This window comes from Panulirus ornatus, chromosome 8, assembly GCF_036320965.1.
Source record: "Panulirus ornatus isolate Po-2019 chromosome 8, ASM3632096v1, whole genome shotgun sequence".
Classification (NCBI taxonomy): domain Eukaryota; kingdom Metazoa; phylum Arthropoda; class Malacostraca; order Decapoda; family Palinuridae; genus Panulirus; species Panulirus ornatus.
This window is the reverse complement of record NC_092231.1, coordinates 17658285-17683944: the sequence shown is the minus strand read 5'-3', so window position 1 is coordinate 17683944 and position 25660 is coordinate 17658285. Positions and strand designations below refer to the sequence as shown.

The following is a 25660-nucleotide window of genomic DNA, read 5'->3' as shown; positions in this document are numbered from 1 at the left end:
GGAGACCAAATTGGAGGTGGAAAGATGGAGTGAAAAAGATTTTGTGTGATCGGGGCCTGAACATGCAGGAGGGTGAAAGGAGGGCAAGGAATAGAGTGAATTGGAGCGATGTGGTATACCGGGGTTGACGTGCTGTCAGTGGATTGAATCAAGGCATGTGAAGCATCTGGGGTAAACCATGGAAAGCTGTGTAGGTATGTATATTTGCGTGTGTGGACGTATGTATATACATGTGTATGGGGGTGGGTTGGGCCATTTCTTTCGTCTGTTTCCTTGCGCTACCTCGCAAACGCGGGAGACAGCGACAAAGTATAAAAAAAAGAAAAAAAAAAAAATATATATATATATATATATATATATATATATATATATGGGAGGGTATTGATTGAGAGGGTGAAGGCATGTACAGAGCATCAGATTGGGGAAGAGCAGTGCGGTTTCAGAAGTGGTAGAGGATGTGTGGATCAGGTGTTTGCTTTGAAGAATGTATGTGAGAAATACTTAGAAAAGCAAATGGATTTGTATGTAGCATTTATGGATCTGGAGAAGGCATATGATAGAGTTGATACAGATGCTCTGTGGAAGGTATTAAGAATATATGGTGTGGGAGGCAAGTTGTTAGAAGCAGTGAAAAGTTTTTATCGAGGATGTAAGGCATGTGTACGTGTAGGAAGAGAGGAAAGTGATTGGTTCTCAGTGAATGTAGGTTTGCGGCAGGGGTGTGTGATGTCTCCATGGTTGTTTAATTTGTTTATGGATGGGGTTGTAAGGGAGGTAAATGCAAGAGTCCTGGAAAGAGGGGCAAGTATGAAGTCTGTTGGGGATGAGAGAGCTTGGGAAGTGAGTCAGTTGTTGTTCGCTGATGATACAGCGCTGGTGGCTGATTCATGTGAGAAACTGCAGAAGCTGGTGACTGAGTTTGGTAAAGTGTGTGGAAGAAGAAAGTTGAGAGTAAATGTGAATAAGAGCAAGGTTATTAGGTACAGTAGGGGTGAGGGTCAAGTCAATTGGGAGGTGAGTTTGAATGGAGAAAAACTGGAGGAAGTGAAGTGTTTTAGATATCTGGGAGTGGATCTGTCAGCGGATGGAACCATGGAAGCGGAAGTGGATCATAGGGTGGGGGATGGGGCGAAAATTTTGGGAGCCTTGAAAAATGTGTGGAAGTCGAGAACATTATCTCGGAAAGCAAAAATGGGTATGTTTGAGGGAATAGTGGTTCCAACAATGTTGTATGGTTGCGAGGCGTGGGCTATGGATAGAGATGTGCGCAGGAGGATGGATGTGCTGGAAATGAGATGTTTGAGGACAATGTGTGGTGTGAGGTGGTTTGATCGAGTAAGTAACGTAAAGGTAAGAGAGATGTGTGGAAATAAAAAGAGCGTGGTTGAGAGAGCAGAAGAGGGTGTTTTGAAATGGTTTGGGCACATGGAGAGAATGAGTGAGGAGAGATTGACCAAGAGGATATATGTGTCGGAGGTGGAGGGAACGAGGAGAAGAGGGAGACCAAATTGGAGGTGGAAAGATGGAGTGAAAAAGATTTTGTGTGATCGGGGCCTGAACATGCAGGAGGGTGAAAGGAGGGCAAGAAATAGAGTGAATTGGAGTCATGTGGTATACAGGGGTTGACGTGCTGTCAGTGGATTGAAGCAAGGCATGTGAAGCGTCTGGGGTAAACCATGGAAAGCTGTGTAGGTATGTATATTTGCGTGTGTGGACGTGTGTATGTACATGTGTATGGGGGGGGGGGTTGGGCCATTTCTTTCGTCTGTTTCCTTGCGCTACCTCGCAAACGCGGGAGACAGCGACAACGTATAAAAAAAAAAAAAAATATATATATATATATATATATATATATATATATATATATATATATGTGTATATATTCCCTGGGGATAGGGGAGAAAGAATACTTCCCACGTATTCCCTGCGTGTCGTAGAAGGCGACTAAAAGGGAAGGGAGCAGGGGGCTGGAAATCCTCCCCTCTCGTTTTTTTTTTTTTTTTTTCCAAAAGAAGGAACAGAGAAGAGGGCCACGTGAGGATATTCCCTCAAAGGCCCAGTCCTCTGTTCTTAACGCTACCTCGCTAATGCGGGAAATGGCGAATAGTTTGAAAGAAAGAAAGAAAGAATATATATATATATATATATATATATATATATATATATATATATATATATATATATATATATATATATATATACCTTCTGCTCTCTCAACCACTCTCTTTTTATTACCATACATCTCTCTTACCCTATCATAACTTACTCGATCAAACCACCTCACACCACATATTATCCTCAAACATCTCATTTCCAACACATCCATCCTCCTCCGCACACGCCTCGCAACCATATAACATTGTTGGAACCACTATTCCTTCAAACATACCCATTTTTGCTTTCCAAGATAATGTTTTCACCTTCCACACATTCTTCAATGTTCCCAGAACTTTCACTACCTCACCCACCCTGTGACTCACTTCCGCTTCCATGGTTCCATCTGCTGCCAAATCTACTCCCAGATATCTAAAACACTTTACTTCCTCCAGTTTTTCTCCATTCAAACTTACTTCCCAATTGACTTGTCCCTCAACCCTACTGTACCTAATAACCTTGCTCTTATTCACATTTACTCTTAACTTTCTTCTTTCACACACCTTACCAAACTCAATCACCAGCTTCTGCAGTTTCTCACCCGAATCAGCCACCAGAGCTGTATCATCAGCCAACAAGTGACTCACTTCCCAACCACTCTCATCCAAAACAGACTGCATACATGCCCCTCTCTCCAAAACTCTTGCATTCACCTCCCTAACAACCCCATCCATAAACAAATTAACCATGGAGACATCATGCACCCTTGCCGCAATCTGACATTCACTGAGAACCAATCACTTTCCTCTCTTCCTACACGTACACATGCCTTACATCCTCGATAAAAACTTTTCACTGCTTCCAGAAACTTGCCTCCCACACCATATACTCTTAATACCTTCCATAGAGCATCTCTATCAACTCTATCATATGCCTTCTCACGGTCCATAAATGCTACATACAAATCCATTGCTTTTCTAAGTATTTCTCACATACATTTTACAAAGCAAACATCTGGTCCACACATCCTCTACCACTTCTGAAACCACACTGCTCTTCCCCAATCTGATGCTATGTACATACCTTCACCCTCTCGATCAATATCCTCCCATATAATTTCCCAGGAATGCTCAACAAACTTTTTTTTTTTATTTTTATTATACTTTGTCGCTGTCTCCCGCGTTTGCGAGGTAGCGCAAGGAAACAGACGAAAGAAATAGCCCAACCCCCCCCCATACACATGTATATACATACGTCCACACACGCAAATATACATACCTACACAGCTTTACATGGTTTACCCCAGACGCTTCACATGCCTTGATTCAATCCACTGACAGCACGTCAACCCCGGTATACCACATCGCTCCAATTCACTCTATTCCTTGCCCTCCTTTCACCCTCCTGCATGTTCAGGCCACGATCACACAAAATCTTTTTCACTCCATCTTTCCACCTCCAATTTGGTCTCCCTCTTCTCCTCGTTCCCTCCACCTCCGACACATATATCCTCTTGGTCAATCTTTCCTCACTCATTCTCTCCATGTGCCCAAACCACTTCAAAACACCCTCTTCTGCTCTCTCAACCACGCTCTTTTTATTTCCACACATCTCTCTTATCCTTACGTTACTCACTCGATCAAACCACCTCACACCACACATTGTCCTCAAACATCTCATTTCCAGCACATCCATCCTCCTGCGCACAACTCTATCCATAGCCCACGCCTCGCAACCATACAACATTGTTGGAACCACTATTCCTTCAAACATACCCATTTTTGCTTTCCGAGATAATGTTCTCGACTTCCACACATTCTTCAAGGCCCCCAGAATTTTTGCCCCCTCCCCCACCCTATGATCCACTTCCGCTTCCATGGTTCCATCCGCTGCCAGATCCACTCCCAGATATCTAAAACACTTCACTTCCTCCAGTTTTTCTCCATTCAAACTCACTTCCCAATTGACTTGACCCTCAACCCTACTGTACCTAATAACTTTGCTCTTATTCACATTTACTCTTAACTTTCTTCTTCCACACACTTTACCAAACTCAGTCACCAGCTTCTGCAGTTTCTCACATGAATCAGCCACCAGCGCTGTATCATCAGCGAACAACAACTGACTCACTTCCCAAGCTCTCTCATCCCCAACAGACTTCATACTTGCCCCTCTTTCCAAAACTCTTGCATTTACCTCCCTAACAACCCCATCCATAAACAAATCAAACAACCATGGACATCACACACCCCTGCCGCAAACCTACATTCACTGAGAACCAATCACTTTCCTCTCTTCCTACCCGTACACATGCCTTACATCCTCGATAAAAACTTTTCACTGCTTCTAACAACTTTCCTCCCACACCATATATTCTTAATACCTTCCACAGAGCATCTCTATCAACTCTATCATATGCCTTCTCCAGATCCATAAATGCTACATACAAATCCATTTGCTTTTCTAAGTATTTCTCACATACATTCTTCAAAGCAAACACCTGATCCACACATCCTCTACCACTTCTGAAACCACACTGCTCTTCCCCAATCTGATGCTCTGTACATGCCTTCACCCTCTCAATCAATACCCTCCCATATAATTTACCAGGAATACTCAACAAACTTATACCTCTGTAATTTGAGCACTCACTCTTATCCCCTTTGCCTTTGTACAATGTCACTATGCACGCATTCCACCAATCCTCAGGCACCTCACCATGAGTCATACATACATTAAATAACCTTACCAACCAGTCAACAATACAGTCACCCCCTTTTTTAATAAATTCCACTGCAATACCATCCAAACCTGCTGCCTTGCCGGCTTTCATCTTCCGCAAAGCTTTCACTACCTCTTCTCTGTTTACCAAATCATTTTCCCTAACCCTCTCACTTTGCACACCACCTCGACCAAAACACCCTATATCTGCCACTCTATCATCAAACACATTCAACAAACCTTCAAAATACTCACTCCATCTCCTTCTCACATCACCACTACTTGTTATCACCTCCCCATTTGCGCCCTTCACTGAAGTTCCCATTTGCTCCCTTGTCTTACGCACTTTATTTACCTCTTTCCAGAACATCTTTTTATTCTCCCTAAAATTTAATGATACTCTCTCACTCCAACTCTCATTTGCCCTTTTTTTCACCTCTTGCACCTTTCTCTTGACCTCCTGTCTCATTCTTTTATACATCTCCCACTCAATTGCATTTTTTCCCTGCAAAAATCGTCCAAATGCCTCTCTCTTCTCTTTCACTAATACTCTTACTTCTTCATCCCACCACTCACTACCCTTTCTAATCAACCCACCTCCCACTCTTCTCATGCCACAAGCATCTTTTGCGCAATCCATCACTGATTCCCTAAATACATCCCATTCCTCCCCCACTCCCCTTACTTCCATTGTTCTCACCTTTTTCCATTCTGTACTCAGTCTCTCCTGGTACTTCCTCACACAGGTCTCCTTCCCAAGCTCACTTACTCTCACCACCCTCTTCACCCCAACATTCACTCTTCTTTTCTGAAAACCCATACAAATCTTCACCTTAGCCTCCACAAGATAATGATCAGACATCCCTCCAGTTGCACCTCTCAGCACATTAACATCCAAAAGTCTCTCTTTCGCACGCCTGTCAATTAACACGTAATCCAATAACGCTCTCTGGCCATCTCTCCTACTTACATAAGTATACTTATGTATATCTCGCTTTTTAAACCAGGTATTCCCAATCATCAGTCCTTTTTCAGCACATAAATCTACAAGCTCTTCACCATTTCCATTTACAACACTGAACACCCCATGTATACCAATTATTCCCTCAACTGCCACATTACTCACCTTTGCATTCAAATCACCCATCACTATAACCTGGTCTCGTGCATCAAAACCACTGCTCCCAAAACACTTGCCTCAACAAACTTATACCTCTGTAATTTGAACACTTACCTTTATCCCCTTCGCCTTTGTACAATGGCACTATGCATGCACTCCCCCAATCCTCAGGCACTTCACCATTAGCCATACATACATTGAATATCCTCACCAACCAGTCAACAACACAGTCACCCCCCCCCCCCTTTAATAAGTTCCACTGCAATACCATCCAAACCCGCCGCCTTGCCGGCTTTCATTTTCCGCAAAGCTTTCACTACCTCTTCTCTGTTTACCAACCCCTTCTCCCTGATCCTCTCACTTCGCACACCATATCGACCAAAACACCCTATATCAGCCACTCTATCATCTAACACATTCAACAAACCCTCAAAATACTCACTCCATCTCACATCACCACTACTTGTTACTAACTCCCCACTAGCCCCCTTAACCGATGTTCCCATTTGTTCCCTTGTCTTACGCACTTTATTTACCTCCTTCCAAAACATCTTTTTATTCTCCCTAAAATTTAATGATACTCTCTCACCCCAACTCTCATTTGCCCTCTTTTTCACCTCCTGCACCTTTCTCCTGACCTCCTGCCTCCTCCTTTTATACATCTCCCAGTCATCTGCACTATTTCCCTGCAAAAATCATCCAAATGCCTCTCTCTTCTCTTTCACTAATAATCTTACTTCTTCATCCCACCACTCACTACCCTTTCTTATCTGCCCACCTCCCACGCTTCTCATGCCGCAAGCACCTTTTGCGCAAACCATCATTGCTTCCCTAAATACATCCCATTCCTCCCCCACTCCCCTTACGTCCTTCGTTCTCACCTTTTTCCATTCTGCAAGCCACTTACTTTCACCACTCTCTCCACCCCAACATTTTCTCTTCTTTTCTGAAAACCTCTACAAATCTTCACCTTTGCCTCCACAAGATAATGATCTGACATCCTTCCAGTTGCACCTCTCAGCACATTAACATCCAAAAGTCTCTCTTTCACGTGCCTATCAATTAGCACGTTATCCAATAATGCTCTCTGGCCATCTCTCCTACTTACATATGTATACTTATACATATCTCTCTTTTTAAACCAGGTATTCCGAATCACCAGTCCTTTTTCAGCACACAAATCTACAAGCTCTTCACCATTTCCATTTACAACACTGAACATCCCATGTACACCAATTATTCCCTCAACTGCCACATTACTCACCTTTGCATTCAAATCACCCATCATTATAACCTAGTCTCGTGCATCAAAACTGCTAACACACTCACTCATCTGCTCCCAAAACACTTGCCTCTCATGATCTTTCTTCTCATGCCCAGGTGCATAGGCACCAATAATCACCCATCTCTCTCCATCCACTTTCAGTTTCACCCATATCAATCTAGAGTTTACTTTCTTACATTCTATCACATACTCCCACAACTCCTGTTTCAAGAGTTGTGCTACTCCTTCCCTTGCTCTTGTCCTCTCACCAACCCTTGACTTTACTCCTAACATATTTCCAAACCACTCTTCCCCTTTACCCTTGAGCTTCGTTTCACTCAGAGCCAAAACATCCAGGTTCCTTTCCTTAAACATACTACCTATCTCTCCTTTCTTCTCATCTTGGTTACATCCACACACATTTAGACATGCATTTTTTTAACTTTTTATATTTATTTTTTAATTATACTTTGTCGCTGTCTCCCGCGTTTGCGAGGTAGCGCAAGGAAACAGACGAAAGAAATGGCCCAACCCCCCCCCCATACACATGTATATACATACGTCCACACACGCAAATATACACACCTACACAGCTTTCCATGGTTTACCCCAGACGCTTCACATGCCTTGATTCAATCCACTGACAGCACGTCAACCCCGGTATACCACATCGCTCCAATTCACTCTATTCCTTGCCCTCCTTTCACCCTCCTGCATGTTCAGGCCACGATCACACAAAATCTTTTTCACTCCATCTTTCCACCTCCAATTTGGTCTCCCTCTTCTCCTTGTTCCCTCCACCTCCGACACATATATCCTCTTGGTCAATCTTTCCTCACTCATCCTCTCCATGTGCCCAAACCACTTCAAAACACCCTCTTCTGCTCTCTCAACCACGCTCTTTTTATTTCCACACATCTCTCTTACCCTTACGTTACTCACTCGATCAAACCACCTCACACCACACATTGTCCTCAAACATCTCATTTCCAGCACATCCATCCTCCTGCGCACAACTCTATCCATAGCCCACGCCTCGCAACCATACAACATTGTTGGAACCACTATTCCTTCAAACATACCCATTTTTGCTTTCCGAGATAATGTTCTCGACTTCCACACATTCTTCAAGGCCCCCAGAATTTTCGCCCCCTCCCCCACCCTATGATCCACTTCCGCTTCCATGGTTCCATCCGCTGCCAGATCCACTCCCAGATATCTAAAACACTTCACTTCCTCCAGTTTTTCTCCATTCAAACTCACCTCCCAATTGACTTGACCCTCAACCCTACTGTACCTAATAACCTTGCTCTTATTCACATTTACTCTTAACTTTCTTCTTCCACACACTTTACCAAACTCAGTCACCAGCTTCTGCAGTTTCTCACATGAATCAGCCACCAGCGCTGTATCATCAGCGAACAACAACTGACTCACTTCCCAAGCTCTCTCATCCCCAACAGACTTCATACTTGCCCCTCTTTCCAAAACTCTTGCATTTACCTCCCTAACAACCCCATCCATAAACAAATTAAACAACCATGGAGACATCACACACCCCTGCCGCAAACCTACATTCACTGAGAACCAATCACTTTCCTCTCTTCCTACACATACACATGCCTTACATCCTCGATAAAAAGTTTTTTTTTTTTAACTTTATACTGGCAAAAAGAAAATCATAAGACCTCTCTTTTTTGAGCAAATCATGAGCAACTTTCTGCAAGTCATTTAATTTTAAATTTAGGGTTAATATTGAAGATGAAAAACTAATCCTGACAATCAATGAATCCCCAAAAGAGGGATGGTCAATCTTTTACATGCTTAACCTAAGGATAAATGCAATACTTCTACCAAATCATATATTCATCTTGCCATGTTCAGACATAAATATTTTAGTCTATATCTGTGAGAAATACTTAGAAAAGCAAATGGATTTGAATGTAGCATTTATGGATCTGGAGAAGGCATATGATAGAGTTGATAGAGATGCTCTGTGGAAGGTACTAAGAATATATGGTGTGGGAGGAAAGTTGTTAGAAGCAGTGAAAAGTTTTTATCGAGGATGTAAGGCATGTGTACGTGTAGGAAGAGAGGAAAGTGATTGGTTCTCAGTGAATGTAGGTTTGCGGCAGGGGTGTGTGATGTCTCCATGGTTGTTTAATTTGTTTATGGATGGGGTTGTTAGGGAGGTGAATGCATGAGTTTTGGAAAGAGGGGCAAGTATGAAGTCTGTTGGGGATGAGAGAGCTTGGGAAGTGAGTCAGTTGTTGTTCACTGATGATACAGCGCTGGTGGCTGATTCATGTGAGAAACTGCAGAAGCTGGTGACTGAGTTTGGTAAAGTGTGTGGAAGAAGAAAGTTAAGAGTAAATGTGAATAAGAGCAAGGTTATTAGGTACAGTAGGCTTGAGGGTCAAGTCAATTGGGAAGTGAGTTTGAATGGAGAAAAACTGGAGGAAGTGAAGTGTTTTAGATATCTGGGAGTGGATCTGGCAGCGGATGGAACAATGGAAGCAGAAGTGGATCATAGGGTGGGGGAGGGGGCGAAAGTTCTGGGGGCCTTGAAGAATGTGTGGAAGTCGAGAACATTATCTCGGAAAGCAAAAATGGGTATGTTTGAAGGAATAGTGGTTCCAACAATGTTGTATGGTTGCGAGGCGTGGGCTATGGATAGAGTTGTGCGCAGGAGGATGGATGTGCTGGAAATGAGATGTTTGAGGACAATGTGTGGTGTGAGGTGGTTTGATCGAGTGAGTAACGTAAGGGTAAGAGAGATGTGTGGAAATAAAAAGAGCGTGGTTGAGAGAGCAGAAGAGGGTGTTTTGAAGTGGTTTGGGCACATGGAGAGAATGAGTGAGGAAAGATTAACCAAGAGGATATATGTGTCGGAGGTGGAGGGAACGAGGAGAAGAGGGAGACCAAATTGGAGGTGGAAAGATGGAGTGAAAAAGATTTTGTGTGATCGGGGCCTGAACATGCAGGAGGGTGAAAGGAGGGCAAGGAATAGAGTGAATTGGAGCGATGTGGTATACCGGGGTTGACGTGCTGTCAGTGGATTGAATCAAGGCATGTGAAGCGTCTGGGGTAAACCATGGAAAGCTGTGTAGGTGTGTATATTTGTGTGTGTGGACGTATGTATATACATGTGTACGGGGGGGGTTGGGCCATTTCTTTCGTCTGTTTCCTTGCGCTACCTCGCAAACGCGGGAGACAGCGACAAAGTATAATAAAAAAAATATATATATCTGACATCAATTAGATAGGATGCAAAAGAACAAAATAATAAATGAAGTAAACTAAATGTAAGGAATATGAGATTCATTACGATAACATTTTGGTTTTGGCATTTCTACATCAAACTGAAGGTACATAATTTTCTACATATTACAATGACAGTGCTGATTTTCATCCCTTCAAAATTCAAAACCTTATAATCCATTTCTCTTCATGAAATCCATAAAAACAAAATACCTATATTTTGGAGATACATACAAACATCTAGTAATAATAATGAAATACTTAAAGAAATTCTTCACAAATTTTCAGTAAATACACCCAATACAATGTCCCCAAAACTAAAACAGTTAAACCTCTGTTATTCATAATGTGAGCCAACGAAACGTTCTAAACAATATATTTTTTCAATTTCAATTGACTACACTGTCATCCAGAAATAAATCAATATACTCAACAGTACTGCAAATCATGCATGAACTGTACCTCAGCAATTAGTGTTCTCACCACCCAGTGTTTTGTGGCAGTGGTGATTGTTTTCTATCTCCCTTTTGCTTTCTGCTGAAGTCTTGCATGATGGTCTTGCTCATATGTGTACTTTGTGCACCCTAGATTGCTATGGTGGACAATGGCCCCCTTCAAGTGTCATCAGCAATTGCCTGACAGCACTTCAAAGCTGAGTACATCTCAAACTGAGTGTATCGAACGTTTTAAGTCTTAAAGATGGAACTGTGCAAGAGACTGGCTAAAGGCGAGTCCAATGTGGCACATATGAATGACTTCAAAGACAAAATATTAAAATTTCTGATTTATTAAATATATAAAAAAAAACTCAACCAAAAATTTTGATTTATGGAATGGCTGATTCCCCTAAGCATTGTAGATAACAGAGGTTTTACTCTAGTTTGCAGGTTACTGCAACACAATGCATCTATATTAATCATGCAACATACTATAAATAGACTACAATAGATTACCAATAGCTACAAAAGCTGAACAATTTTTTCAACTATAAAAACATGACCAAAAGCTAAATTCATTGCAATATCAAAGTCAAAGCTGTAATCGGCATTCTGTTGTCACATGTACTTAATAAGCTATCAATCTACTTGAAGCCCTTATACTATTATGAAGGTACAGAACTTGGTGCATCCATACAAAAGATACTTATCCTGAAGTATTACATCATAACTATTTATAGAGACCATGCATGATGAAAACACTATCCTACCTTCAACACACAGGTGAGTGCCTTATATCTTACAATAACAAACTGTCGTTTATCTTAAACCATATGACTAAGTTTTCTCCACAATGACATGTTCTTTTTGGAGTCGTTAAAACCTTTCACTTAAATCAAATAAAAAAATCACGGGCAACTGACAGAAATATCAAAAAATCACTCATAATGTCAGATTTACCACACAATTCCTTACAAACACTTAACAATGATTTCAAAGGCCTTGGATCAAGCTGCTATATTGCTCCTCTTCTGTCAGGCTCTTAAAGACATATAAAACAAGGAGAGGGCAGAAACATCAAAGTGGACAAAAAGAGAAAGTTGAAGGACAGTGATAGCTTAAGAATATGTGAGGCCAAAACCCTTGATTCCACTCTAGCTAAAAGGGCAGTGGAGGAAGAGTCAGTCCATATGCACTAGCAGTACTCCATACTGAGGTGAATAAAATTTGTTGATAAGATATTGCTCCGAAGAGAAATAATCACAGCACCTATACAACGCTTCCTGCTTTTTAGAAGCAGATTTCAAAATTTTCATTGTATTCAAAATGTTCATTATGTGGGATTTCCAAGACAGAGTGGAAGATATGCTTATGCATGTTTGCTATTTAAATTTCAAATTTAGCTCTGGGAAATGAGTGAGCTTCAAAGAGAGATCAAACAGAAATCATAAGTGTGAATTGAGAGAGAAGATATGTTATGTGTGAAAAGGATGGATAAATGAATCATAAGCATAAGAGTGAACAGGAATATACACTGAAGACAGAAGACTGGTTATGGAGAAAAGAAAGAGGTAAAAAGAAATAACCTTGAGGGGCACCAATGTTGATAACATAAGAGGGAGTAGTTGCACCATCAACAACTATTACAACAGACCAGCTAGAGAGGAAGCTATATAACAAAGACCTGAGGGAAGCAGAAAAGCCTGAAGAGGTTTAGAAAGATTAAGGCCATGACAAAAGGTTTACCAAAACCTCTGAGATAGCCGGACAAGAGATGGATCACATAAGAGGGATCACCAGAAAACACTACACCATGAATGCTATTTGGTGATAAAAAAGAAAGAAATGAGTTTCTGACTGCTTATGAAAGTGAGTTCAGAAGAGTTCAAGAAAAAAACTGGCAACAGCAGAAAAGAGAGCAGAGGGGTAATAGCTGGTGGAATTAGATCTGTTTCCTTTCTTTGTGATGAGTGGCACCAAGGCATGCTTCCAAGAAGGGTGGAAGGCTTGAATTTTAAGAGAGAAAAAACAGATGAGCAAAGACTGCAGCTCATTCAGAGGCAACCTCCTCTGAAACATGAGGAAGTATGCTATCTGGAACACTTGCTATGCCCTGTAGCTGAGAGAGTACAAAGAGGATTAGATGCAGAATCATCCAAACAAAGTTTGAGAAGTTATTGAAAATAGCAACTTTATCAACAGGAAAGTTAGGTATAGACTGATGAGGCTGAAACAAAGGGAGAAAGTTGAATTTTAGACATGTTTTTGATTCGAGACCAGAAAGATTAATTGGCAGGGAATAATTCAAATCAGCTAACTTTCTTTATATAATGGTGTGCTTGACTTTAAAAATAACAAATTTACAATGATTCTGAATAAAAATAAAGGCAGAAATGATATTCAGGCCCATTACATTCTGCTGATGATGCAACAAGCATCAAAACAACTGTGATCTTACTATGACTGGGGAATAAATATTTGGCAGAAGAAGGGATAAAGGACCCCACTCCAATTGACATGACCTCTACTGTACAGTCAGCACAGCTGAAGGCATCCTGGCCAGCAAATCAGTACTGATACAGTACACGCACCTAATTACCCCCATTTTTTCATCATAGCATGAGCTGTTGCAGTATAATGTGAACCCAGCTGGTCATGCACCATGAGGTACAAATGCTGCACATGCCACACAGCCCATCACATCAGTTCTCTGCCAACATTCACAGATTAAGGATGTATTGTTTACCATTCACAGATTTCTATACTTCAGGCCACTTGAACCAGTCATCACTATGCCTAAGTGTCCAGCAAGTACTCCTACTTCATGTGAGCTTGAATGAATCTGAGCATGGGTTTGGCACTTCACCTTCATGGTGTTAATGAAAGCAGCAACTGCATTTCAAGATGAAAACTGAATCTATCAGTAGTCTTTTCCTAACCATAAATTTCAAATATGGCAATGTATCTCAAGATGACAACATATGAGAAAATGGCAGATGCTCTTCTATTCAACCCCTTAACATCCATAAAATAAAAAAGTTCTCCCTATCCTAAATATTTTTAAACTTCAAGGTTAATGGTTAGGACTTTTCTTCTCAAATCATTTAAGAACATGTTACTAAATGCAGAAAATAAATATAGGAGTAGTTAAAACAATAATCATTTGGAAATCATCTAGAACAATCTGTTAAATAGCAATCCTAAACATCACTGGATATATGTTTGCAATTACTATTTTGCTGTTTGGGATGACTTTACATGAAGTTTTTTCTTATTTTCCCCTATGTGTTCAACACTGAGTTTTTGTCTTATGATTCATCTAAAACTATCATGCTTGTAAAACTTAATGTAATACTTTTGAGATATTATGTGATGTGTAGATGGCATCACCTGAGAAGTATCACAAGGGTGCATTGGCATAAAAGCTAGCCAGGAAACAGATTCCTTATGTCTTCTTTGTTAGTTTAGCTTCCTCCCTATCATTCAATCACTCCTAACCTGCTAGTGAGAGGGGAAATAACTGGCTACAGCACCACCTTATTCCAACACAAATGCACAACATGCCTCACAGAATGCATGTCACCACCAACTCACTCGTCATAAGCCACCTCACACAGCTCCTAAACAAAGTATTGGCCTAATTCACTTATAAAAACAATAAATGGCACTGTATCATTCAATGTTCTCAACTAATTCATACACTAAAAATGAATTACAAACACCTGCACAAAAAGTTAGGGAGCTAGCTGAAAAACAAGGAATTTTATGATTAAACGGCCTAAAATTGTAATCAACAATTACAAATATAATTAATACTTTGTTACATTACCCTTCCTCTCAGTGCAGTCCTGTTGCCTGCTAGGAATCCTGTCAGCAAGATTTTTGGGTCGCTCTACTTCACTGCTACATTAAGCTTTGGAACAGAGAATGTGCCCATACCACAGTCTTTCAACTGGGTTTAGGTCAGGGCTCTTTCCTAGCCAGTCATTGAAATAATTCATCTCTATCACTGAGCAACTATGTAACAAACCTAGCTGTGTGGCAGGGGGCCCAATCCAGTATAACTATTTTTGCCTTTACACACTCAAATGAATAAAGTAAATGCTCAGCAAGTAAATTTAAGTACACTACCTGGTTCACTTTCACATTCTTGAAAAGATTACCAAATCACCATCATATAGCTGAAATAGCCAAAAAACATAAGGGAATGAGGGTCTTTTACAGCCTTTTCTGTGTACTGTAGCAGGTGCAGGTCTGAGTGAGATGGCTTGTAAACCCTCCACCTGGTGTTTCCAGTCACAGTAAATATCAACTCATCACTCCACAATCAGGTTCTTCAAGTTTCCCGGTCCCAAACACTGCATTTCTTGCGCAGAATTTCACTCATTTAACCGTCTGGGAGGCAGTCAGTAGATATTTATGTCAGGCACAAAATCTAAGAAAAACCAGTTCATTATGAAGTAACTCTTAAACACTCTTTAGCAAGACATGTTCAAGCAAGTTAGGCATTCTACTACTTGATTTCACAAGTTGTTAGATATAGACAAGCCTTAACTTGTCTTGAATCCTAAGAGACATTAATCTTGGCTTTCCTGACTTGGAAAGAGGAGCTGGTATAACGGACTCCCCTAATTCCTTAAACCACTTCACCAACCTTTGGACACTTTGCTAAAAGACATTTATTTGCTCAGCGATACATTTCAAATTTTGCTGTGTTTTGTATAAAGCTATCACTACTGCAATGTCCTTCTCCACTGTACCTTTCCTGGGCATAATAGAATGGTACAAGAGCTAGGTAACAGCAGAAACTGATGGTTACAAAGCATTGTCACATTATTGCCAAACATATGAACAGTGCTGTTGATGCAAGACTTAACATATTACATGTCAGAGTCTCGAACAAGAAAAATGAAACTATTTCCGTAATAAGGCAATGGCCCTCTTGTGCCTACACGTCTGGTGCAGAATGTAGAGTATGAAATTAAGAAAAAAGCTCTAACAGAAATATGGATGGTACAGCTATGTACAGTTTAAAATGTTTTGTTAAAAAAGTGAGACGTCCAAAATCTAACGATTAAAAACATACATCTTACTAGGTGAATAAGGAAAATTATATTCTTTATATGTTTATCTTTTTAAGATTCTTATGCGAAATTCTCTTTGGTAGGTTTATGATTGATTCATACACTGATAATGAATTACAAAGAGTACAATAATAAGAAATATACTGTTATAGAAATATGGGCAGTAAGGCTGTACAGTTAAAAATGTATCCAGTTCAGGGAGATGAGTGAGGAGCGGTTGTTGCACAGTTCAAAACATTTATCTGACTCGGTGAATGATGCAATAAATTGTATTTATCGTATCCAGGATACTGAAATGAGTTATTTGAGAGAAGCATGTGGTATTAGTAGATGGAAAGAAGTAACAAGGTGGTGTACGAGAGATTTGGTACAGGGAAGGAATGCAAAGGGAATGGATTGTTTAGTGGTAAAGTGGATGAAACATAATACTTTGAGGTAGTTTTGTTATGTGGAAAGAATGCAAGGTGATACTATGATTAAAGTGATTGGTGTGAAAGTAACACCACTGGTGATATGGGGAAATAAAGTGGAAAAGTACTAAAGGGAGAGAAATTGGGGGAGAATGCTTGTAATGGTGAGCGCAAAGGAGGCACGTGAGGACATGGAAAATATTGGAGACTCCTTTACCCTGGACATCCCCTTGATTTGAGTTCCCAGAGGAAATGGGTGTCAAATATAACTATGGATAAATAGACTGATGGATAGATGTATTTTCTGCTACATATTTTTTCCTTGTAGGTTCATGACCAATTCATGAACTAAACTTAAGTTACATATCAAGAAAAGTAATGTAAATGTGGGTGGTTCAGTAGAACACCTGCAATTCATAGTTAAATTCATAGTTAAAAAATATCTATTATCATATTTGGTAAATAATATGGTAAATTGTATTTATACTCCAGAGGTATTTTTTCTACATAGATCTCTTCACTAAGTTCTTATTTAATGAATGAACTAGTAATCATCAACACATTTGAAAAGAATATATGACAAAACCTTACCTAGCCTATCCCAGATCCCAGAGAAATGTATGTGATAAACAGGTAGATACCTGCCAATCATATTGTGCATTTGTTGTATAGATGATTAGCATAAGAAACTGCAGAAGTTGGTTATTGAGTCTGGGTAAGTGTGAAATGAGAGAGATGAGAATAAATGCAAATAAAAGCAAGGTTATTTGATTTAGTGGGGCCAAGGAACAGGTTAGACTGGGTGTGAATATGAATGGAAAAAACTGGAAGTGAAGTGCTTTGATACCTGGGAGTGGATGTGAATGAAATCATGGATGCAGAAATGAGAGGGTGGGTGAGGGGATGAAGGTTCTGGGAGTGCTGAAGAATGTGTAGAAAGAAAGAACATTACCTGGGAGGGCAAAAATAGGTATGTTTGAAGGCATAGCAGTCAACAATATCATAGGATGCGAGTCAAGGGATATAGATAAGGATGTACAGAGAAGGGTGGATGTGCTGGAAATGAAATGTTTGAGTACAAAATATGGTGTAAAGTGGTTTGATCAAGTAAGTAATGAAAGGGTAACACTGAAAATCCTTACCAACCAATCAACAACACAATCACCCCTTTTCTATTCTAAATTCAAATGCAAAACCATCCATTCCAGACACCTTGCTACATTTCACCATACTCAAGACTTTCACTTCCTCTTCTCTCTTGACCAATCCATTCTCCCTGACTCTCAATTCACATATCACCCTGACCCAAACACCTACACCTGCCATACTATCATCAAACACATTCAAAAGCCCTTCAAAATATACACTCCATCTCCTCCTCAACTTCGTCACTACCTATTATCGCTAGTCCTTCTGCCCCTTCACTGATATTCCTAATTTGTTCTCTTGTTTTTCACACAACATTTACCTCCTTCCAAAACATGATATTCCCCCTAAAGTTCACTGATTCTCCCTAACCTAAACTCATATTTGTCCTCTTTTACAACCCCAGCACCTTCATCTTGACCTGCTGCTTTCTCTCATTCATCCCCCATTCATTTACACTCCTTTCAAATAAGTACTGCCCAAATGCCTCTCCTTCCTCTTTCACTATCAACCTTAATTCTTAATCCCACCACTGACACCCTTTCTGATCTGCACACCTCCCGGCTTTCACATGCGACAATGCATCTCTTGCACTTCCAAGTAGTATTTCCCTAAATACCTCCCATTCTTCACCTATTCACCTTGCTTCGTTTACTTTCATTTACTTTCACCTTTACAAAACGTTGAAATACTGCTTAAATCAAATTAAGAAAGCTCTTAACAACATTTTCTACAATAAATGGATTTAATATACAGATGCCTTGACTGATATTCAACACTCTTATTCTCATGGTACACTCATCACAGGAGCCACCACAAACAATCTTGCAAGTGTCTAGGGTGGTGTCTCACATGGTGAGGGCACCACTGCCTAAGGCTGGGTGTTGCTACAACTGGGGGCAGAGCTGCTGCTGATGGGCACTCTCCTTGACCGACGGGTGTTATAAGGATCAGCGAAACCTGGAGGCATAGGAGGCATTGGTTTCACAAAGACAGGTGGACATTGCTGTCCAATTTCACTGAGTATTGTCTATGTGGTTTCACCTCCACTACCTTGCCCGACCTGTCCCAAACCTTTAAAGTGACATCCTGCATGCCGACAGGGGTGCCCACAGACAGCTAGGACAGTGTAGTGGAGTCACCTGCTGGGCCACCCTGCATGCAAGCCTGGCTCTCTGCTATGGCCTGCTCCCTGTTTCCTGTTACACAGAGCAGTTCTCCATCGCTGGTTTATAAGATAATGTTGCCGGGGGGAAGCGGCACCATCTCGCAACTGTCTCCCTGATGCTAGCTATGCTGGTGACTTATCCCCCCATTCTTTGTTGGGGTGGGTTGAGATATTGAAGCACAGCCTGAGTCACTTTGCCCCTAAACACCCATTTGGCTGCCTTTACCGCTGCTTTGGCACATCCATTGGACTGGGGGAAGTGGGCTCAGGAGGTGTGGGCCATGATTCCCCATTCTGTGTAGAAAGCTTCCATCTCCTCACTGTCAAGATTGGTTCATCTGTCCAAGAATATATCCTTCAGTGCTCCCCATCTCCTAAATATGATGAGCAGCCTTGCAATAACTTGGGATTTTCCCAAATAGGTTTGAATCCTAATCACTGCACCATGTAAGACTTGCAATGAAAGCAGGTAGTCCATCCTCACTTTATCATAAAGAAGTATCCTTTCACAGGATCGGGGTGGCATCATCTCTTATCTCCGTCTGACTCCTGCGTCCAACTACCTGGCCCCGGCAAGCAGGCCAGGTGCCTGTCGCCCAACTATTATAACACATTACCCCCTACATTCATAGAGGAGTTAAAAGAAAACATGTGAACTTAAATATGGCAAAGAAATAGCTTACATTCAATTTAACGAACTTTCAACATTAATGGACACAACTTCCCACCCCATAATTAGTCCATTAAATTGAGCATTTACAGCTCTAGTGGCTGATTCGAGTGAGAAACTGCAGGAATTGGCGACTGAGTTTGGAAAAGTGTGTGAAAGGAGAAAGTTGAGAGTAAATGTGAATAAGAGCAAGGTTATTAGGCTCAGTAGAGTTGAGGGACAGGTTAATTGGGATGTAAGTTTGAATGGAGAAAAATTGAAGGAAGTGAAGTGTTTTAGATATCTGGGAGTGGACTTAGCAGCCAATGGAACCAAGGAAGTGGAAGAGAGTCACAGGGTGGACAAGGGGGAAAAGGTTCTGGGAGTGATGAAGAATGTGTGGAAGGAGAGAGCGTTATCTTGGAGAGTAAAAATGGGTATATTTGAAGGAATAGCAGTGCCAACAATGTTATATAGTTGTGAGGCATGGGTTATAGATAGGGTTGTACAGAGGAAAGTGGATGTGTTGGAAATGAAATGTCTTGAGGACAACATGTGGTGTGAGGTGGTTGATCGAGTAAGTAATGAAAGGGTAAAATAGATGTGTGGAAATAAAAAGAGTGTGGTTAAGAGAGCACAAGAGGGTGTGTTGAAATGGTTTGGAAATATGGAGAGAATGAGTGAGGAAAGGTTGACAAAGAGAATATATAAGTGTCAGAGGTGGAGGGAACAAGAAGTGGGAGACCAAATTGGAGGTAGAAGGATGGAGTGAAAAAGATTTTGAGTGATTGGGGCCTGAACATTCAGGAGGTTGTGACTCTGCTGCCAATTAGAAGGAGGGCTCAAGTAGTACAGCAATGGCCCTTCCATGACTCCTGCAAATCTGACTCCAGCAAAAGGGAGGGATCAGGAGGTAGTGTATTTATCCCTCCCAATATCCAAGCTAGCTCAAGGAATATCCCATCCCCTACCTTTGAAGCAACCCATTAGGGTGTAGGCTGTTGACAGCAGTCACTCACGGTGGTACTACTATCCATAATGAGGAGAGTTAAAGAGGTGCCCAGAACCATCTTACACTCTCCATGTCAGGATTGCCAGTCTTAGTTTCTGTGTCACCAAAACAGGACTACCAGGCTAGTTACTATCATCTCCATACAAGCACCATACTACTACTCAAACCTTTCTCTTTTTTCACAAATACCTTGCCAACTCTTGTCCACTCTAACATTACTAAGTATTATCATGACAGAGTCTGACATCTCTATGCTTCTAATCCCAGCATCATGGGGTGCTAAGAATCTACAGGTTTCTTCCTGACTCTACTGCCAATGAGAGGGAGGGCTTTGGCAGTAGTAGTAACGGCCCATCCCACGACCTTTCACTCTCTGTTAGACCTTCCTCCTTTTCTACTCACTATGCCTACATTTGAAGTCTTTGAAGCCTCTCCTCTGTTGAAAACCATCTGTCCAGTACCTCTCCTAATATCTTACTTCTCTCTCTGAGACACAGTTATCTAATGATGTTCTCACTAATCCCTTCTTCACATCCAGCAAAAATCTCCGCTTACAATTCTGGTTCAAAGGTGGTGTTTGAGCTTATTCCAACATCAACACACCTGTTGCATGCCTCAAGGACCTTGAGTCTTCAAACTTTGATGTTAAGTGGCTCAAGGTCTGTCTCCAAACAACTAAACTTTTCTTGTTTTGCTTATTGCTCTCCTAATTTAAAATTTTTTTATCTTTCTTCGACTATCTAAACTCCTGCCATGACACTGTCACATCTCTCACCCGCAAGCCAAGATCCTCTACCTTGGGGATTTCAACAATCATCACAAGAAAGGAAATGGCTGCATTCCTCCCATATGAATGCTAAAGGGACTAAAGACCTCACCTTCTCCATCCTCAATGATATCTAGCATATCATCTTCCACCCTACCTATATTCCTGACTGCAGTGACCACTCTCCTTATATTCTAAATTTATTTTCATCTTTGGTCCATCCTGTTGTAAATACACAATCTCACCATAATTGGTCCACCTGATCGCACTCTTACAAATGTATCTATTCTATCAGCACCTCCCTCTCTCGCAGCCCCTTTCAAGCATAAATATTGGCACCTCAACAAAGCTGATTGGAATAACTTACGTAACTTATTTTTACTTTCCTTGGGTAAATTATTGTCTCTTATGTAGTGATTTCTGTCTCTACAAAATGCATAGCAGAAGTTATTCTTGCGGGAATGGAAGCATTTATCCCCTATTCCTCCAAGATGACCTCTTCTTCCAATCCTCGGTTCAGCTGTTCCTGTTCTGCGGCTATTCAGACAGGGAATCAGGCACATCGGCCTTGGAATTACTCTAATTCCTCAGGCTCCCTTTTAGCTTTTATCACTGCAAGCACATTATCTGTGAGGCAAAGCATTCCTTTATTCAAAGAAAGTTCGATATCCTCTCCTTCTCATTCGCTAATAGGCCTTCCTGGTCTTTAGCTAAGAGCATCTCTTAAAACTTCTGTTGGTTTAACTTTCCTTCACTTTTCCACTCTGATGGTACTAAAGCTGACTCTCCCATAGACAAAGCAACTCTCTTTCATTTCTGTTTCTACTCTAACTCCACCTTGGATGACTCTAACATTCCTTCAACCCCTGATTTTCCTCTTACTAATCCTTTGCCCCATCTCATAATCTCTCTTTGGACTGTCTAAAAAGCACTTCCTCCTCCGGACACAAGCAAGGATTATGGTCCTGATTGCATCCATCTCTGTGTACTGAAAGAGTGTGCCTCTTAACTTGCACCTGTGCTTGCTCATCTGTTCTGTTTCTACTTAAAAACCAAAACTTTTCTCTCTCCTTGGAAGTATGCATTGATACACCCCATCCCTAAGAAGGGTGACCATTCTGACCCCTTTAGCTATCCTCCAATTGCTCTGACATCTACCACTTCCAAAGTCTTTGAATCCCTCTTCAACTCCCATATCCTTGAACACCTCGAAAATCAGTCTTCTCTCTGATCACTGGTATGGCTTCCCTAAGGTGAGATTCACTGGTGACATTCTTTCCCATCTTACTAATGTCTAACCATCATCCCTGAAAGGTTTTGGGGAGTCAAGTGTAGTTGCCCTTGACATATTTAAGGCTTTTGACAGGGTGTGGCACTGGGGTCTCATCTCTAGGCTCCCCTCTTTTGGCTTCCCTCCCTCACTTTGCTCCTTCATATCTAGCTTCCTCTCTGGCTGATCTATCTCTTGTGGTCGTTGATGGATCAGCCTCCCCTTTTTCTCCGTCAACAGTGCTGTCCCTCAAGGTTCTGTCCTGTCCCCTACACTTTTTCTTGTTTTTGACAGGGTGTGGCACTGGGGTCTCATCTCTAGGCTCCTCTCTTTTGGCTTCCCTCCTTCACTTTGCTCCTTCATATCTAGCCTCCTCTCTGGCTGATCTATTTCTTGTGGTTGTTGATGGATCAGCCTCCCCTTTTTCTCCGTCAACAGTGCTGTCCCTCAAGGTTCTGTCCTGTCCCCTACACTTACTTGACTGAGTTGAGTTAAAAGCAGTACGACTTATACATTGTCCCAGGCTAACTTCGAAACTTGACCACCCCTTGCCCTATGCCACAATGTTGGTTCTTTTTCCCTCCTCTACAGGTATTACTTTGGTCTTTGCTCCTGAGAGCTGGCTGCTTGTGTGCCACACCACTAGCTAGACCACACATTACTCAGCAAGCTGCTGCATCACATGATTATTGTGTGGCCATCAGCAACTCAAGCGTGGGCCATTTTGGTACCTGCTTTTTTCCCCGCAGGTTGAAGCTCTGTAACTCTCTACCTTCTCGTATCTTTCCCAATAACTATTGACCTAGCACATTAAAAAAAAAAACAGGTTTATCACTTTCTCCAAAATGTGTAAGTGCCTTCCCTTGTCCTTTCCTTGCCTGTTTCATAAATGTCTCTACATTTCAATTAAGGCCCAACCTTGATATGGACTATAGTCCATGACTGGAGCATTAAAAAAATCTTTTACATACATGTCCTTATTCTTTAGCAATTGCCATTATCATTTAACTATCTCAACTCTCCTAACCCACAATATCATATATATCTGGCACCAGGCCCTAAATTGCTTACATCTGCAGCTGTAAGTACTAAGTTTAAAGAGAATAATAAAAGGTAAAGTGGGTCCCCATTCCAACCTGCCCTGGGCCCTAACTGCAATTTTGTCACTCCCTTCAGAAAAAAAGGCCTATGAAAAAACCTTTTCTTTATGGACTAAACCCTAAGACCAACATAACAATACCGCAGTACTGAAGCACAAACTTACTCAAGTCTTATAAATGCTTTAAACGTGCAGTTTGATACGTTTAGATTCAAAAAATAGTCATCCTCCCACGAGATGTGTTCTTTGAAAATATGTATGTATTTGATGGAACTACAGTGAGGATCTCAGATATTATATATTTTACAACTCGTACCAATATCTACACAATATTTCAAACAGATGGTCATTTTTTTTCACAAGCAGGAATGTCTGTTAAGATACATTAAATGCTGTACAGTATAGGGTGTGCTAGATTCATCTCTCCAGCCATCTGTATCTGTTCTTTCATAGGACCCTTCCAGTTCATACTATCTTACAATAAACACCTTTACTTACGAGATTTTAGGCACCAGGTACAAGAGCAATGGTACAACTGGAGAATCGTCATGGCCATAAACAATGAACCCCATCTGTCTGAGGCGCTGACGAAAATACTTCACATTCCGAGACAGCTGTTGGATACGTCTCCGACCTAGATCAGGGGCAGGAAATAATAAATCAAAAGTCAAACAGAATGTGTACCTTGTTTCATGAAGGTGTGGAAGTGCAGTGAAAAAAGCGCACATGGATTGAATGCTGTGGGTACTTACCAGCAACTAAGCTTTTAATGGAGAGCTCTGCAACACAGCAAACTTCAGCTCTTTCTGAATGCTGTAAAAGAAAGTAATGTGGACGAGCCAAAGCGAAGACAAGGTAAGTAAGAGGAAAGGACTATAGGAATTCTGAAGAAAAGGATTGCATCACTGAATAAGCAAAACAAGCAATCCTTTTCCCACATCTAAAGCAGCGCATCACAGACAGAATATTCAACAAACAAACTGGTTACTGTATATCAGGACACACAGGTGACAAAGACCCAACAGCAACACTTGAAACATTTGTCAAACAATTCTGTATGTTCATTTAGCTCCCACACACATGAAGCAGTTGCCTTCTCCTTGCACTGTAAGTACTGAATGTGAACAGATTTAGGGTACCCCAGGAAGAGGGGTAAATTAGGCATACAGATGAATTAAGAACAGGATCAAACAGAGAAAAAAGGAAATAGCAAAAGCCATAAGAACAATGAGCTGCATAATATATGACAGCCAATAGATCTATTAAGGTTGTGAAAATATAGTAAAAAGTTTCATGAATATGAAATATATGAAAAAATGGAAACTCAATTGAAGAAAGTACTGGAGGTCTCAGAGCCATTCTTCCATCTGACCACACTATACTTCCTCTGCAGTAGAGTTTCAGCTAGTAATGGGCTGACCAAACTACCATCACAGAAAAGAGCTTAACACAAGAAAAGAGGAAGAAAAAGAATATTTTTTGAAGTACGAAATATAGGGATGAATTAAAAGACAGCAGCAAGTTATAAGGCAACTATAAATCACTAATATATCCTGCTTTCAGTGCTAAGAAAGACTGCATCCCCTATTCTACTTAAAGGTGACACGAAGAGAGAAATGGCATGAGCCAAGCCACAGCAGGAATGTGAATGTACTCACGCTGTGACGGCTGGAAGGTATAGTAATACTGGGACCACTGGGGAATCCTCATTGCCGTACACTATGAACCCCATTAGCTTTACTCTCCGACGGAAGTATTTCGTATTCCTAGCAAGCTGATTTATCCGTCGTTCACCTACACGAAGTGAGGGCATAAGGGTCAGGGTTAGTGTGAAGCTAAAAGGCTGAGTTTAGTAAGCAGTTCTGATGCTGGTGCAGGTAAAAGTAAGGCAAGAACCGAGTTTCAGACACCAATGACCTAAAGGGTATAAAACTTAACATCAATTCTATAAGCTTAAAGATATGGGATGTTTATAAAAATTCATGAGCATTAAATGCTTCCTTTACCCATTAATAAATTTTCTGTTACACTGTCCAAAAGCACTAAGCAAATGATGCTTCTGGAGACAGCAAGTGATTTTTTTGAAAAATTAAATGACATCATTCACTTAACTTTGCAATCCCATGATGCAGACAAACACTTATTCACCATATCTTTCA

At 41.0% G+C, this 25660-nt stretch overlaps 1 protein-coding gene across 1 annotated transcript in view; it reads right to left on the bottom strand.

Moving 5' to 3' along the window:
* lace (serine palmitoyltransferase long chain base subunit) overlaps nt 1–25660 on the bottom strand; it is a 143878-nt gene that overhangs the window by 29186 nt on the left and 89032 nt on the right. Inside the window, exon 9 of the mRNA XM_071664180.1 lies at nt 24000–24135. Coding sequence (XP_071520281.1) covers nt 24000–24135 — 136 coding nt within the window. The remainder of the gene's footprint in view (nt 1–23999; nt 24136–25660) is intronic.